Below are 17,148 nucleotides of genomic sequence, written 5' to 3'. Positions count from 1 at the left end.
TAGGTCCTACACCAACACTGTAGTCAAAGCTAGTTACCTGATTGTAGTAGTAGATGTGGGCATTGCAATGATTCCTGAGGATGACATCAATTGCATAGTAATGGCATAGGAGAAACAATCATCTTAACCCACTAGAGCTTCAAAATCAAGTTTGGAATGATTTGGATGACTGACATGCAAAGCATGCCAATTCATTCTGCACAATATGAGAAAATGGAAATGGTGATCTATTGGTTAGTTAGAGTTGATTTGGGCTGTGTAAAATAAGGCTCCATCAAATTATGATATCTCGGGACATAGTGGTTCACCTCAACCAACCCCTATCCAAGTAAGTTACAGGTATTTCATGATATATGTCTGGTTGACATGCCCCCCTCTCCCTCACTACCTAGGCAGCAGAGTCCTCAAGGAAGACTGCTGAGGTCGTGGAGCGGCTGACACAAGAGAAGGGCCGTCTGCAGCAAGAGAAGAGTGAATCCCAGTCTCTGCTGGAGGAGGTCAGGAGTGCCAAGCTTGAGATGACCAGTCAGGTATATGGAGTATGTAATGCCTCAGATGGGGTGTACTAAAGTGGTTGAGCATCATGGGTTTCCAGTAAAGTATGGAGATTGTTGAAATTGTATGGGGGAGGAACAATGGGTTTGTCACTGTCATATAGGGCTCTCACTAAGGACAGTGGAAGGGGCTCCTTTGGGTTAACGTTCAATCAAATAAACCAAATGAGCTGAATGATCCTATTTGAACAACTGAACAAGTTTGAAAGTTCAGTAAAAAGAGATGAACTTTCCAGAGACCTCTGGGTGTTGCATGTAAACTTACCAGAAGTTTGGTTTCGGGGTGTAATGGTTGCAAAACACTTTCATAAGTTAGTATTCACAGCATGATACAGTGATACATGTAAACAGAATTTTAGCCACAGATGCTGGCATGCTCACACTTACCAAGATCACATGGCCATTCCTCCAGCCAATTCCACATTAAACAGGATTTTTCAGCCCCACAAATCTTGCTTTGTTTTCATTTGATAATTTTAACTTTTATTTTTTTATTCATTTCATCGCCCAACATAATATAAGAAATTGCATCAGTCCTTTATGTACTCTCAATACTCATACCGGCACAAGTTCACTAGGGACTGAAAGCTAGACTGAGAAAAATGTGCACAACTTTCACTGAAATCATACATTGATATACATGCAAGATGGGTCCACTTTTTTTTGCAAGTTAGGATTCAAACAATCTGTATTATATACATTAAAAGTGATCTATGTTTTTTTGTTTGTTATTGCACAGCTGGATGCCTTGAAGCAACAGAATTCCAAATACAAAGAGGATCTCAACCTTTCTAAGGAGCAGCTCAGCTCAGAGAACCAGAAAATCAGCAGCCTGTGCCAGGAGATGTGAGTATACTGTGTGTGCGTGCCTACAGTGCCTTCAGAAAGGATTCATACCCCTTGACATTCCACATTTTGTTGTGTTACAGCCTGTATTCAAAATATATTACATTGATTAACAAACAATACCCCATAATGACAGTGAAAACATATATTTTTTGAAAATTTTGCAAATTTATTGAAAATGAAATATAATAATAAGAATAATATGCCATTTAGCAGACGCTTTTATCCAAAGCGACTTACAGTCATGCGTGCATAAATTTTTACGTATGGGTGGTCCCGGGGATCGAACCCACTACCTTGGCGTTACAAGCGCCGTGCTCTACCAGCTGTGCTACAGAGGACCACCCATACGTAAAAAAAGGACCACCCATACGTAAAAAAATATATAGCATTTACATACATATTCACAGCCCTGAGTCAATAATTTGTAGAAGCACCTTTGGATTTGGGGATTTTCTCCCATTCTTCCTTGCAGTTTCTCAAGCTCTGTTAAATTAGATGGGGAGCGGCGGTGAACAGCAATCTTCAAGTCTTTTCACAGATTTTCAGTGGGATTCAAGTCTGGGGTTTGGCTGGGCCACCCAAAGGCTTTCACATTCTTGTTCTGAAGCCATTGCAGCAATGCTTTGGCACTATGCTTGGGGTCATTGTCCTGTTGGAATGTAAATCTTCGCCCCCAGTCTGAGGTCATTTGCACTCTGAAGCAGGTTCTCATCAAGGATTTGCCTGTATTTCAATTTTCAAGTTTTAATGTCACATGCACAAGTACAGTGAAATGCCTTTCTTGCAAACTTAAAATCTAACAATGCAATAATCCATAACAATGTAATACTAGAAAAAAACACACACAAGAAATAAGAAATATGAAGAACACTAAGTAAGTAAGCATACTATATACAGGGTCAGTTCCAATACCATATTTACAATGTGCAGGGATACTGGAGTGATGGAGGTAGATATGTATAGGGGTTAGGTGACTAGGCAACAGGATATAAGATTAACAGTGTAGTGTAGCAGCAGCTTGTATGTGAGTGGGTGTGTGTGTGTGTGTGTGTGTGTGTGTGTGTGTGTGTGTGTGTGTGTGTGTGTGTGTGTGTGTGTGTGTGTGTGTAGTCTCCCGAGTGGCGCAGTGGTCTAAGGCACTGCATCGCAGTGCAAGCTGTGCCACTAGAGATCCTGGTTCGAATCCAGGCTCTGTCGTAGCCGGCCGCGACCGGGAGACCCATGGGGCGGCGCACAATTGGCCCAGCGTCGTCTAGGGTAGGGGAGGGAATGGCCGGCAGGTGATGTAGCTCAGTTGGTAGAGCATGGCATTTGCAACGCCAGGGTTGTGGGTTCGATTCCCACGGGGGGGTATGAAAAAATATATATATATGAAAAAAAACACACAAAAAAAGTTACATTAATGTATGCACTCACTAACTGTAAGTCGCTCTGGATAAGAGCGTCTGCTAAATGACGTAAATGTAGAGTCAGTATAAATGTATGTGCGAGGGAGCAGATGGAGTGATTGTGAGTGTGTAGGGCCCTGTGAGTGTGCATAGAGACAATGCAAAGCTAAAAATAAAAGGTCAATAAAGATACAGTCCTTGTAGCTATTTTGTTAGCTATTTATTAGCCTTATTGCTTGGGGATAGAAGCTGTTCAAGAGCCTGTTGGTGCCAGACTTGATGCACTGGTACCGCTTGCCGTGCGGAAGCAGAGAGAATAGTCTATGGCTTGGGTGGTTGGAGTCTTTAACGATTTTCCGGGACTTCCTACCACACCGCCTGATATAGATTTTTTAAAAATGTTACCTTTATTTAACTAGGCAAGTCAGTTAAGAACAAATTATTATTTACAATGACGGCCTACACCGGCCAAACCCGGACGATGCTGGGCCAATTGTGCGCCGCCCTATGGGACTCCCAATCACGGCCGGTTGTGATATAGCCTGGAATCGAACCAGGGGGTCTGTAGTGACGCCTCAAGCACTGAGATGCAGTGCCTTAAACCACTGCGCCACTCGGGAGCCCATAGATGTCCTGGATGGCAGGGAGCTTGGCCCCAGTGATGTACTGGGCTGTCTGCACCACCCTCTGTAGCGCCATGCAATCGAGGGCTGTGCTATTGCCATATCAGGCAGTGATGCAGCCAGTAAAAATGCTCTCAATGGTACAGCTGTATAAATTTTTGAAGATTGGAGTGCCCATGACAAACTTTTTCTACCTCCTGTCGTGCCTTCTTAACGACTGTGCGGGTGTGTTTGGACCATTCATTGTTTCCTCTATCCTTACTAGTATCCCAGTCCCTGTCACTGAAAAGCATCCACATTGCATGATGCTGCCACCACCATGCTTCACGGTAGGGATGGTGTTAGACGGGTGATGAGCTGTGCCTGGTGTTCTCCAGACATAACGCTTTGCATTCAGGGCAATGAGTTACATTTTTGTATTTGTATTTATTATGGATCCCCATTAGCTGCTGCAAAGGCAGCAGCTACTCTTCCTGGGGTCCAGCAACATAAGACAGTTACATACAGTTTCAAATACTACATGACATTTCATAACACCTTACCCAACACATTCAGTGTGTTCCCTCAGGCCGCCACTCCACCACCACATATTTACAATACAACATCCATGTGCACGTGTGTGTAGAGTTCGTGTCTTATGTGTGTCTGTGCCTGTGTGTGTCTCTTCACAGTCCTGGCTGTTCCATAAGGTGTATTTTTATCTGTTTTTTAAAATCTGATTTTACTGCATGTATCAGTCACCTGATGTGGAATAGAGTTCCGTGTAGCCATGGCTCTATGTAGTACTGTGCGCTTCCCAAAGTCTGTACTTGACTTGGGGATTGTGAAGAGACCCTTGGTGGCATGTCTTGTGGGGGTATGCATGGGTGTCCAAGCTGTGTGCTAGTAGTTTAAACAGACACCTCGGTGCATTCAGCATGTCAACACTTCTTACAAAACAAGTAATGATGAAGTCAATCTCTCCTCCACTTTGAGCCATGAGAGATTTACATGCATATTATTAATGTTTGCTCTCCGTGTACATTTAAGGGCCAGCCATACTGCCCTGTTCAATTGAATTTACCACAGGTGGACTCCAAGTTGTAGAAACATATCAAGGATGATCAATGGAAACAGGATGCACCTGAGCTCAATTTTGAGTGTCATAGCAAAGGGTCTGAATACTTTATTTCTGTTTTTAAATATGAAAACATTTCACACAACCTGTTTTCGCTTTGTTATTATGGAGTATTGTGTGTAGATTGATGAGGGAAAAAAACAATGTAATACATTTAGGATAAGGCTGTAACGTAACAAAATGTGGAAAGGTGAAGGGGTCTGAATATTTTCTGAATGCACTGTATGTGTGAAGACCATCACAACATCCCAGATTATTTTCTTCCCAGCCCTACCTTCCACTTGTCATCAATGGAATATCCCTGTTTAGTATTTTCTCAATGTGGTTAGTCAGATGGGCCTTGATAGTCAGCTGGGTATCTATCCGGCAGGTCCTGGCTGAGTGCCAACATCCAACAGCGGGGTGTGGGGGTTGGAGCAGATGGGGATCCTATTGCAGTAACTGACCCTGGACACAGGGAGCAGTTAAATGCAGTCGATCCCTATGGCTCTTGATTTGTTATTAAACTCTTTCAAGATAAGATAAATATTGAACCTGTCTTTATTTTTAAAACTTTTTTTCTGAACAGATTTACTTAAAAGAAATGCGAACTTGCTTTCTTTACTCCATGCTTGTACTTGTCCTTGCTCTGACATTCTTATTCCGGGTGAAAATACATTACACACACGCTGGGTATTAGTTATAACTCATTGCTCTCAACAGTCTTCAAACTTTCAATATTCAGACATTGAAGTGTCAGACATTCTGTCTTCATACCCAACCTCAAGGCCCAAATATCTGAGATAAGAATTTTAACTGAATTATGGCACTTCACACAAGGTTCATAAACATTTAGTCACTTCATCACTATTCACTACTGTGTATATCATATCTTATGGTGTGATTCATTTGGTTAACAACTCTATACAAACACCTTGTAGTGTTGCTGCTGACTTCCACTAAAATTATTATATTTAATGGTAACATTTTAGGTGTCAACGTTCATGCCTTAAATTAATTCTCTACTTAAATTATTTGCCATGAATAATGATGCAAAACTGACATGCCAATCCTAGCAGTTGTAGAAACATTTATTTATTCAAACCTTTCCTTGTACCTATTTCCCTCTTTCACGCCCGTATCAGATGTCTGTGTATTCTTGTACTAATTTCCCTCTTTCACGCCCGTATCAGATGTCTGTGTATTCTTGTACTCATGTAGCTATGTGTTTATAATAATGTGTGTGTTTAGTGATGAGCTGAAGCAAGCTGCCTCTGTGATGTCCCAGTCCCTGGTGGCCTTACAGGAGGAGAACAACAAGCTGACCAAGGAGCTTGGCAGCAGCAAGAAGGAGATCAGTGGCCAGCAGAAGGTACCACCACTGGACTACTGATGTGTTACCTCCTCCCTCAAACTGCTTCTACCATTTTAAGAAAGTAAAATTTACATTAACTTAATACACCTGTCCAACCAAGCAATGTTTTTTCTTCTTTTTTTAGCTGGAAGCTCAGCAGTCCAAGCTCAATAAACAGTTGCAAGAAATGAAGCAGAGGTGAGAAACTGTATAGAAACATGGTGTATGTAGCTAGCCTTGTCTAATGCTGTTTTCATTTCCATCCAAATCAAGTGTTCAAAAATTATTGTTTGACATTTCTAGTCAGGCGGCAATGGACACTCCCAAAAGTTCTGCAATTAAGCATGGATGCTTGCATCACTTTTCCATTCATCAACGTGGCATGTCATGTTTGTGCTCTGTCTACATGCTCTGTCTGCTAACATCCTCTTCTTTTGCCTTTCAAAGCTTTCCCAATAATATAGTGCCTTCAGAAAACATTCACACCCCTTGACTTTTTCCACATTTTCTTGTTACAGCCTGAATTTAAAATTGATTAAATTGAGATTTTTTGTCACTGGCCTACACACAATATCCCACAATGTCAAAGGGGAATAATGTTTTTACACATTAATTAGAAATGAAAAGCTGAAATGTCTTGGGTCAATAAGTATTATTCAACCCCTTTCTTATGGCAAGCCTAAATACATTCAGTAAAAATGTGCTTAAGTTGCATGGACTCACTCTTGTGTGCAATAATAGTGGTTAACATGATTTTGGAAAGTCTACCTCATCGCTGTACCCCACGCATACAATTATCTGTAAGATCCCTCTGTCAAGCAGTGAATTTCAAACAAAAGATTCAACAACTAAGACCAGGGAGGTATTCCAATGCCTTGCAAAGAAGGGCACATATTGGTGGATGGGTAAAACAAATTAAAGCAGACATTGAATATCCCTTTGAGCATGGTAAAGTTATTAATTACACTTTGGATGGTGTATCAATACACCCAGTCACTACAAAGATACAGGCGTACTTCCTAACTCAGTTGCCGGAGAGGAAGGAAACCGCTCAGGGATTTCACCATGAGGCCAATGGTGACTTTAAAACAGAAGGAAGCCTGTACATAAAAATAAACATTCCAAAACATGCATCCTGTTTGCAACAAGGCACTAAAGTAATACTGCAAAACATTTGTCAAAGCAAGTAACTTTTTGTCCTGAATACAACGTTTTTGATGTTTGTGGCAAATCTAATACAAAACATTACTGAGTACCACTCTCCATATTTTCATAGTGGTTGCTGCATCATGTAATTGCTAAGGACTGAAAATTTTCAGAATAAAAAAAGGAACGGAATGGAGCGAAGCATAAATCTTAGAGGAAAACCTGGTTGTCTGCTTTCCACCAGACACTGGGAGATTAATTCACCTTTCAGCAGGACAATAACCTTAAACACAAGACCAAATCTACACTGGATTTGCTTACCAAGAAGACAGTGAATGTTCCTGCGAGGCTGAGTTAGTTTTGACTTAAATCTGCTTGAAAATCTATGGCAAGACCTGAAAATGGTTGTCTAGCAATGATCAACAACCAATTTGACAGAGGTTGAAGAATTTTGAAAATAATAATGGGCAAATGTTGCACAATCCAGATGTGGAAAGCTATTAGAGACTTACCCAGAAATACTCACAGCTGTAATCTCACCCAAAGGTGATTCAGGGGGTTGAATACTTATCTAATTAAGATATTAGTGTATTCTTTTAAATATATATATATTTTTTACAAATGTTAGAATTTTTCTTCCACTTTGACATTAGTATTTTGTGTAGATCGTTGACAAAAAATGACAAATCTATTTTAATCCCACTTTGTAAGACAACAAAATGTGGAAAAAGTCAAGGGGTGTGAATACTTTATAAAGGCACTGTACCTTCAGGTACTTCAATTCCTTAATTGTTACATTACTGTGCGTGTCATACTGTTACCTTAGGGAGGTTAGAGGAACTCAATGCTATTCAATGAGTAATCCCTCTAATTCACTTGCTTTTTGTCATCTCGATATATTTACAGTGCCTTCAAAGTATTTATACCCCTTGACTTATTCAACATTTTGTTGTTCGAGCCTGAATTCAAAATGGATTAAATAGATTTTTTTTCACAAGTGAAAACATGTTTTTTTATTTTTATTTTGGAAATGTATTGAAAATGAAGTATATAATTTACATAAGTATTCACACCCCTGAGTCAATACTTTGTAGAAGCAACTTAGGCGGCGATTACAGCTTTGAGTTGTCTTGGGTATGTCTGTATCAGCTTTGCAAATTTTCTCAGGGTCTGTTAAATTAGATGGGGAGCGGCGGTGAACAGCAATATTAAAGTATTTCCACAGATTTTCAATGGGATTCATGTCTGAGCTCTGGCTGGGCCACTCAAGGACTTTCACATTCTTGTTCTGAAGCCATTCCAGCATTGCATTGGCTGTATGCGTGGGGTCATTGTCCTGTTGGAATGTAAATCTTCGCCCCAGTCTGGTCGTTTTCACTCTGAAGCAGGTTCTCATCCAGGATTTGCCTGTATATGGCTCCATTCATTGTTCCCTCTATCCTTACCAGTCTCCCAGTCCATGTCGCTGAAAAGCATCCCCATAGCATGATACTGCCACCACCAGTGTGGCTTCCGTCTGGCCACTCTCCCATAAAGCCCAGATCGGTGAAGTGCTGTAGACTGTTGTCCTTATGGCAGGTTTTTCCATCTCAGCCAAGGAACTCTGTAGTTCTGTCAGAGTGGTCATTGGGTTCTTGGTCACCACCCTGACCAAGTTCCTTCTTGCCCTGTTGCTCAGTTTGGTCAGACGGCCAGCACTATGCAGAGTCTGGGTAGTTACATATTTGGAGACCACTGGAGACCACTGTGCTCTTGGAAACCCTTCCCCAGATATACAGTGCATTCGGAAAGTATTCAGACCCCTTGACTTTTTCCACATTTTGTTACGCTAAAGCCTTATTCTAAAATTGTTTAAATTGTTTTTTCCCCCTCATCAATCTACAAACAATACCCCATAATTACAAAGCAAAAACAGGTTTTTAGAAATGTTTGCTAATTTATAAAAATAAATATGTATATAATTATTCAGACCCTTTACTCAGGACTTTGTTGAATCACCTTTGTCAGCGATTTACAGCCTCGGGTCTTCTTGGGTATGATGCTACAAGCTTGGCACACCTGTATTTGGGGAGTTTCATCAATTCTTCTCTGCAGATACTCTCAAGCTCTGTCAGGTTGGATGGGGAGCGTCGCGTTGTTGATGTGAATAGGGGCGTGTTCGGCCCTCCTCTTTCTGTAGTCCACGGTTATCTCCCATACTGGGCACTATGGTATTGAATGCTGAGCTGTAGTCAATGAACAGCATTCTCACATAGGTGTTCCTTTTGTCCAGGTGGGAAAGGGCAGTGTGGAGTGCGATTGAGATTGCATCATTGGTGGATCTGTTGGGGCGGTATGCGAATTGGAGTGGATCTAGGGTTTCCCGGGATGATGGTGTTGATGTGAGCAATGACCAGCCTTTCAAAGCACTTCATGGCTACCGCGTGAATGCTACGGGGCGGTAGTCATTTAGGCAGGTTACCTTCGCTTTCTTGGGCACAGGGTGGTCTGCTTGAAACATGTAGGTATTACAGACTCGGTCAGGGAGAGGTTTGTGCATGCTCTGAGTACACGTCCTGGTAATCCATCTGACCCTGCGGCCTTGTGAATGTTGACCTGTTAAAAGGTCTTGCTCATAACGGCTACGGCGAGCGTGATCCCACAGTCGTCCGGAACAGCTGGTGCTCTCATGCATGCTTCAGTGTTGTTTGCCTCGAAGCGAGCATAAAAGGCATTTAGCCCGTCTGGTAGGCTTGCGTCATTGGGCAGCTCGCAGCTGGGTTTCCCTTTGTAATCCGTAATAGCTTGCAAGCCCTGCCACATCCAACGAGCGTCAGAGCCGGTGTAGTAGGATTCAATCTTAGTCCTGTATTGACGCTTTGCCTGTTTGATGGTTCGTCTGAGGGTATAGCGGGATTTCTTATAAGCGTCCGGATTAGTGTCCCGCTCCTTGAAAGCGGTAGCTCTACCCTTTAGCTCTGTGCGGATGTAGCCTGTAATCCATGGCTTCTGGTAGGGATATGTACGTACAGTCACTGTGGGGACAACGTCGTCAATGTACTTATTGATGAAGCCGGTGACTGAGGTGGTATACTCCTCAATGCCATTGGGTGAATCCCGGAACATATTCCAGTCTGTGCTAGCAAAACAGTCCTGTAGCGTAGCATCCGTTCAGCTGACCACTTCCGTATTGAGCGAGTCACTGGTACTTCCTGCTTTAGTTTTTGCTTGTAAGCAGGAATCAGGAGGATAGAATTGTAAGCAGGAATTTACACCACTTACATCACTGACATTGGATCTCTCTGTGTTCATAAACTAAGGGCGTCACGTCTGTCCAATACAAAGCCTGTTTTATCCCATTGTGCTCCAAACCGTCGAGTGGAGTCTCTTACACTTTCATATTATCATTGCTATGGGCTTATGTCTTTGTGTTTTTTTTTTTTCCATCTTCAATTTCTATTCCATTGTTGGCCTTTCAGAAAACTTTTCACCTTTTTATTCCATGCATCTGAATTAAAGTTTCACCTGATCAATTCTATGTATATATAAAGATGGAGTTTAAAGCAGCAACATTTTGGTGTTCCAGACCAAATTCACAAAGAAATGTGAGTTATAGATCTGTCATTCTCATTGAAAGCAAGTCTAAGAAGCGGTAGATCTGTTCTATGTGCGCTATTTCTATGCTTCCCCTTAAGTTTGGTTTTTGCATCTTTTATTTTGGGTTTTGTTCATCAGCTTCAAACAGCTGAGAATACAATATTGTTGGTTATAGAAAATATATTTCACAGTGGTTTAGATGGTACAATGATTCTCTACACTATACTTGCTTGTTTTGTTCCATAAACTGAAATTAGGCAAACTATTAGAATTTTATCAACCAGGAAATGGTGGAGCGATTTCTGCATTGTGCACCTTTAACCGAACTTAAGCAACCAGTTGGCTGCTGGTGGTACTCCAATAGACATTAGAGTTAACACAGATTATGCATGATCAATGCTTCACTAGTCCCTTTTGGAGTGGTTCAACTCTTATGACTATGTATCATAATTCTGTGTTGCCCTTGACAGAGAGACCACCTTGAAGAAACAGTTAGATGAGGAGAAAGCCTCCCTCCAGAAGTCCATCCATAAAAGCAGTGCCTTGATCTCTGAGAAGGATCAGGAGCTGGAGGCACTGATGAGTGAGGTAAGAATTGGTGCTCTTCCCTATTTCTAGACATTTTAATTCCCTACCTCATGGCAGGCTCCCTGGCACTCATTCTAAGCCAAAAAGCATTGGAGTAGTCTTTTTAGAACTTGAGTTTATTTTCAGGAGATTGTTTTTAAGCATTTGTATACTACACTGAACAAAAATATAAACACAACATGTAAAGTGTTGGTCCCATGTTTCATGAGCAGAAATAAAAGATCCCTGAAATGTTCCATACGCACAAAAAACGTATTTCTCTCACATTTTGTGCACCAATTTGTTTACATCCCTGTTAGTGAGCATTTCTCCTTTGCCACGATAATCCAGCCACCTGACAGGTGTGGTATATCAAGAAGCCGATTAAACAGCATGATCATGGCATCCCGAGTGGCGCAGCGGTCTAAGGCACTGCATCACAGTTTTGCGGCGTCACTACAGCCTGGGGTTCGATCCCATCCCATTACCGGCCGTGACCAAGAGTCCCATAGGGCGACGCTCAGGGTTAGGGGAGGGTTTTGCCAGGGGGCTTTATTTGGATCATCGCGCTCTAGCGACTCCTTGTGGTAGGCCAGGCGCCTGCAGGCTGACTACGTTCGTCAGTTGAAAGGTGTTTCCTCCAACACATTGGTGCAGCTGGCTTCCGGGTTAAGCGAGCGGGTGTAAAGAAGCGTGATTTGGCGGGTCATGTTTCGGAGGACGCATGACTCCACCTTCGCCTCTCCCGAGCCTGTTGGGGAGTTTCAGTGATGAGACAAGATCGTAATCACGAAATTGAGGCGAGGAAGGCGGTACAAACAAAACAAACAAAAAAAACATAAACAGCATGATCATTACACAGGTGCACCTTGTGCTGGGGACAATAAAAGGCACTCTAAAATGGGCAGTTTTGTCACACAACACAATGCCACAGATGTCTCAAGTTTTGAGGGAGTGTGCAATTGCAAACTGACTACAGGAATGTTCACCAGAGCTGTTGCCAGGGAATTGAATATTCATTTCTCTACCAATGCCGCCTCCAACGTCGTTTTAGAGAATTTGGCAGTACATCCAACCGGCCTCACAACTGCAGACCACGTGTAACCACGCCAGCCCAGGACCTCCACATCCGGCTTCTTCACCTGCGGGATCATCTGAGACCAGCCATCCGGACAGCTGATGAAACTGTGGGTTTGCACAACCAAAGAATTTCGGCGCAAACTGTCAGAAACAGTCTCAGGGAAGCCCATCTGCGTGGTCGTCGTCCTCACCAGGGACTTGACCTGACTGCAGTTCTGCAGTGGAATGCAGAGTTTTGTTTTCGCCAGGCATTACTGGAACCATGTCGTCCAAAAAGTTATACTTTTGAATCATCTGTCCATAGAACGTTCTTCCAAGAGTCTTGATGATCATCCAGGTGCTTTTTGGCAAACATGAGTCAACTTTTTGGACGAGATGGGTCCCATTATGCCTGGCAAAAACAAAACTCTGCATTCCACAGTAAGAACATCATACCAAAGGTCAAGCATGGTGGTGGTGGTGGTGTGATGGTTTGGGGATGCTTTGCTGCCTCAGGACCTGGATGACTTGCCTTAATAGAAGGAACCATGAATTCTGCTCTGTATCAGAGAATTCTACAGGAGAATGTCAGACCATCCGTCTGAGCTGAAGCTGAAGCTAAGCTGGGTCATGCAGCAAGACAATGATCCAAAACACACAATCAAGTCTACATGAAAATTGCAGAAAAGCAACAAATTGGAAGTTTTGGAATGGCCTAGTCAAAGTCCAGACCTAATCCCAATTGAGATGTTGTGGCAGGACTTGAAACGAGCAGTTCATGCTTGAAAACCCACACGTCACTGAGTTAAAGCAGTTCTGCATGGAAGAGTGGGCCAAAATTCCTCCACAGCGACGTGAGAGACTGATCAACAACTACAGGAAGCATTTGGTTGGAGTCATTGCAGCTAAAGGTGGCACAACCAGTTATTGAGTGTAAGGGGGCAATTACTTTTTCACACAGGGGAATTGGGTGTTGCATAACTTTGTTTATGAAATAAATGAAATAAATATGTAATTGTTGTGTTATTTGTTCACTTATGTTCCCTTTATCTAATATTAGGTTTTGGTTGAAGATCTGATAACATTCAGTATCACAAATATGCAAAAGTAGAGAAAATTAGAAAGGGGGCAAATACTTTTTCATAGCACTGTATCTGTATTCCCAGTCATGTGAAATCCATAGATTAGGGCCTAATGAATGTATTTATATTGTTTGATTTCCTTATATGAACTGTAACTCAGTAAAATCTTTGAAAATGTTGCGTTTAATATTTTAATATTTAATATCATTGTCTAATGTGTATATATATATTGTTATTTCCCCCTCTGAGCAGTTATCAGTGCTGCGTGGGGAGAGCGCCACAGCGAAGGCACTGAATTCTGCTGTCCAGTCACTGGAGAAGGACAAGGCACGGCTGCAGGAGAACGTTCAGAGCCTGGAGAAGAGCCTTTCAGGAGGACAGGACACTGTTACCCGCTCCTCAGGTATGACTGGGTAGTTAAAGCTTAACTCATGTCTACAGATTGAACTCCACTGTCACTGAATGCTTAATATGCATGTTTTCCCTTCAGGTGATGCAGCTCTGGACCAACTAGGGGAGGACAAGGAGACTGCAGAAAGCCAGGTATACTTTTACTATGGACCAATTTAGAAAAATGAGTGAATAAGAGACAGCTTGGGTATGCCATTCAATGGGTTATTTATTGATATGTACAGTGTTGCATTGTGTGTTTGGCCAGATTGTGTAAGAAGTACCTAACCTAAGTCGTACTTCTGCATTAATTTAAGATATGTTTCCATACTATTGCCATATGACATGCTGTGGTTGCTTAGCATACTATGACAATGGCAACTTTCATGCTAGCAGTGGTATGGAAATTCCCTCTAAATGAATGCTCATAAAATGGTAATGAGAGCTCTGCTAAACCTCTGCTGAAACTGATGCCCATGTCTGCCAAGTCCATGGCTGGCAGTGTAGACAGAATTTATTTCAACTTACTGGAGAACCTCTGACAATTGATTTATGAAGCTGTTTTATCACAGGTGTGCTGAGATACCTCAAACAACTTTAACCAAAAACAATCAAGATCTGTCTGTATCCCTTAACTTACTGTCACAGGCTTTAAAATGGGTTCGTCAGAGGTTCTACAGTGATGAAGCTGTAATGCTTGCCTACCCACTATTTTCTCTTAGGTTGTTTTAGTATTTTTCCATCTGTCAGTGATGACTTGAATCTATTGTCTGCCATTAGGTGGGTCCTAATTTTGATCTGTTTTGTCTCCTCCCTCTCCACTTCCTCATTTACCTCCTCCTCCTCTGTCACTGATGTTGGCCATGCTACCCGGAAATCAGGCAGCGGTTTGTTACTGTTTTTCATCAGCTCCACTCATGCATGTCTATTTGACTGTAGATTTCTCTTCGGTTCCTGTTTTAACAGGTGACATCAATAAGGGATCATAGCTTTCACCTGGATTCACCTGGTCAGTGTATGTCATGGAAAGAGCAGGTGTTCCTAATGTTTGTACACTCCAGTGTATATTATGACGGCAAGGGTTTTTTCAGCTGTTCGTGCACACTAATTATTTTCTTAAGGCAAGCCGAAGTTTTGTAGCCGACGTATACGCCCCTTCCTTGGTGATTGGTCAACAGTAGGCATTCTTCAATTAAGTGTTTGTCATTCAACGAGAGACGACTCGTTTTAATGCAAATGTTTTCACTTGAGAAATACATATTAGTTGGATGTAAAATTGCGCGACTATGACCTCCTCTGCAAAAACTTAAAAATTAATTACAGATTTCTTGAGTTAACTTAGATTAATTCTGACTAGTTTGAGGAAGTGTATACTGGCTACGGCGTCTCAAGAGGGACAAACAGTACTATTCTCATTTTTCAACCAAATGTCTTTTAAGGGAGTATGCGAGACATAGACGTTCACTTCGCATAGCCGAGTTCTGCTAGGATGCCTTAAGGAGGAATCAGGCCTCATCTCTGACATTTCCCATAAGGATTGATTTACAATAGCTTTCAGGGATTCAAAAAAATTTTTTTTTACCTCATATCCTATTCATAAAGGACATTTATCTGAGTATGAGTTCCAGCAAATTGACATGCCTTGATGCCACAATTTCTCATGGTGGACAATCCAGAGTTGTACTGTTCAGTGTTGCCCTCATTACCCTTGCCCATGCTCAAACCAGGATGTGGGGTTTGTTTTCACAACATAGGAACTGGCCAAGCACATTGGTGAAGGTTGTGGTTCACTGTTCTTGTAGTATGGTGGGTTGGGGAAAGGGGTGAATTTACTAACTGCTTGTTTGATATTGGTACTCAATGAGATGTGGATACTGTTGGATGACCTGTTGTTCATGTGTCCCAGAGTTCTAAGTTACATTTATTTTTAACTGAACTGTGGCAATGTCTGTGATATCCCTTCTTGTCTGGGACAGATTGAGTTCCTGAACTCGGTTATCGTGGACTTGCAGAAGAAGAATGAGGAACTTAAGGGCAAGCTGGAGAAGATGGCAGAGGCTGCCCTCAATGGGAATAATGCAAGCGAGCTTGACAACTATGATGGGTCAGCCTTCTCCCATGCTCTTAAACACTAACCCTGAGTCAGACAAGTTAAAGCCCACACTAACCTCATGCTTTTTCCTTTTTTGTTCATTTCATTAAGTTAGTTCAGAAAATGAAGCAGTATTTATATCTTAATATTTCATCAGTCTTAGTTTGTCTCCCCCCCATAAAGTACTTTTCCATTTGTCTAGTTTACTGTGCATGCTCACGCCCTGACCCTGTATGTCTCCCACCCTCTTTTCAGCGGTTTTAACGAAGGCCCCTCCAAAAAGAAGGTCCCACCAAGGCTCTTCTGTGACATCTGTGACTGCTTCGACCTCCATGATACAGAAGAATGTCCCACTCAGATGCAGATGCCAGACTCCCCACCCCACACCACCTACCACGGCAGTAAGGATGAGGAGAGAGCTTATTGTGACATCTGTGAGGCCTTTGGCCATTGGACTGACTCCTGTAATGACGACCAGACCTTCTAATCTAAAGCCTTTGAGAACCATCTTTGGCCCAATCTCAATTTTTGCACATAAATCAAATTCCCATGGAGTTCTCTACTGTATGGGTGTGTGCACATGTGTTTGTTTGTGCAGAAAGTCTCTTGCTCAAGCCCCTAAGCGCTCTTACGGGAGAATGTTTTCTCAAAACAATAAACGTAATTATCCCCACCCCCACTATGTTCACATCATTGACTGGTAAAAGGGGCAGAAATGCGTATGTATTGTGATAAAAGCTTTTAATTGGGAATTGAAAAGGACGTTTGTTTGTTGCTATCCTCTTCAGTGTGCATAAGATGAGAGGCTATAGTTTATTTTTTTTACGCTTGAGCATACTTTGTACTTTGAAAAAGGTTGCCTTGTCTGTGTGATAATTGTGTAGCGGAAAGGGATTTAGAGGGGCGTGGCTGGTGCCTGCTGCCTGGCAGGGTTGGAGCAGTGAAACCCAAAGCTGGTTAACTTTCAGTAAAAAAGACCTGACCTCGGCCGCATGGGACAGTGGGATAGTGGTTGAAACTGCTAAATAAACCTAAAGCACTGCACACACTTTATTCCTCTGTTGAAAATCCTTGGTTCATTTTTAAATGGCCTTTACAAGAACATTGCATAATTAAAATATCATTTAAGAGGATAAAATATTGTAAACAAATGGTATAATGCTTATGAAATTCTGTACCTAACTTTTTTAATGTTGAATATCTGTACAAAAATAAATGAAATTTATGGATACATTAAAGTTTATTTCAAAACATTTGCAGGAGCTCATGTGAAATTACCCTATTTTTGACCATTCATAAGGATCATTTTACAGTAGCGAGACAGACCACTACAGCAAGATACACACAACACCTTATGCCTCACATCCTTATC

General features: G+C 41.9%; 1 protein-coding gene across 10 annotated transcripts in view; it reads left to right on the top strand.

Annotated features, from left to right (window-relative positions):
• The window catches only part of clip1a (CAP-GLY domain containing linker protein 1a), a 51,647-nt gene extending 34,618 nt beyond the window's left edge, over window positions 1-17,029 (top strand). For 7 of the 10 annotated variants that reach the window (XM_041836304.2, XM_041836311.2, XM_041836310.2 and 4 more), the window contains 10 exons: window positions 393-539; window positions 1,294-1,400; window positions 5,762-5,882; window positions 6,010-6,062; window positions 11,057-11,174; window positions 13,547-13,697; window positions 13,785-13,837; window positions 14,566-14,571; window positions 15,661-15,788; window positions 16,032-17,029. In XM_041836304.2, the coding sequence (XP_041692238.1) occupies window positions 393-539; window positions 1,294-1,400; window positions 5,762-5,882; window positions 6,010-6,062; window positions 11,057-11,174; window positions 13,547-13,697; window positions 13,785-13,837; window positions 14,566-14,571; window positions 15,661-15,788; window positions 16,032-16,263 (1,116 nt within the window). In that variant the 3' untranslated portion in view covers window positions 16,264-17,029. Of the gene's footprint in view, window positions 1-392; window positions 540-1,293; window positions 1,401-5,761; window positions 5,883-6,009; window positions 6,063-11,056; window positions 11,175-13,546; window positions 13,698-13,784; window positions 13,838-14,565; window positions 14,651-15,660; window positions 15,789-16,031 lie in introns of those variants that run through there. The other 3 variants (XM_041836306.2, XM_041836305.2, XM_041836309.2) reach the window with 3 other exon arrangements.
• Window positions 17,030-17,148: the final 119 nt, after the last annotated feature.

This window comes from Coregonus clupeaformis, chromosome 18, assembly GCF_020615455.1.
Source record: "Coregonus clupeaformis isolate EN_2021a chromosome 18, ASM2061545v1, whole genome shotgun sequence".
Taxonomy (NCBI): domain Eukaryota; kingdom Metazoa; phylum Chordata; class Actinopteri; order Salmoniformes; family Salmonidae; genus Coregonus; species Coregonus clupeaformis.
The sequence above is the reverse complement of the archived record's forward strand: the minus strand, read 5'-3'. Positions and strand labels throughout refer to the sequence as shown.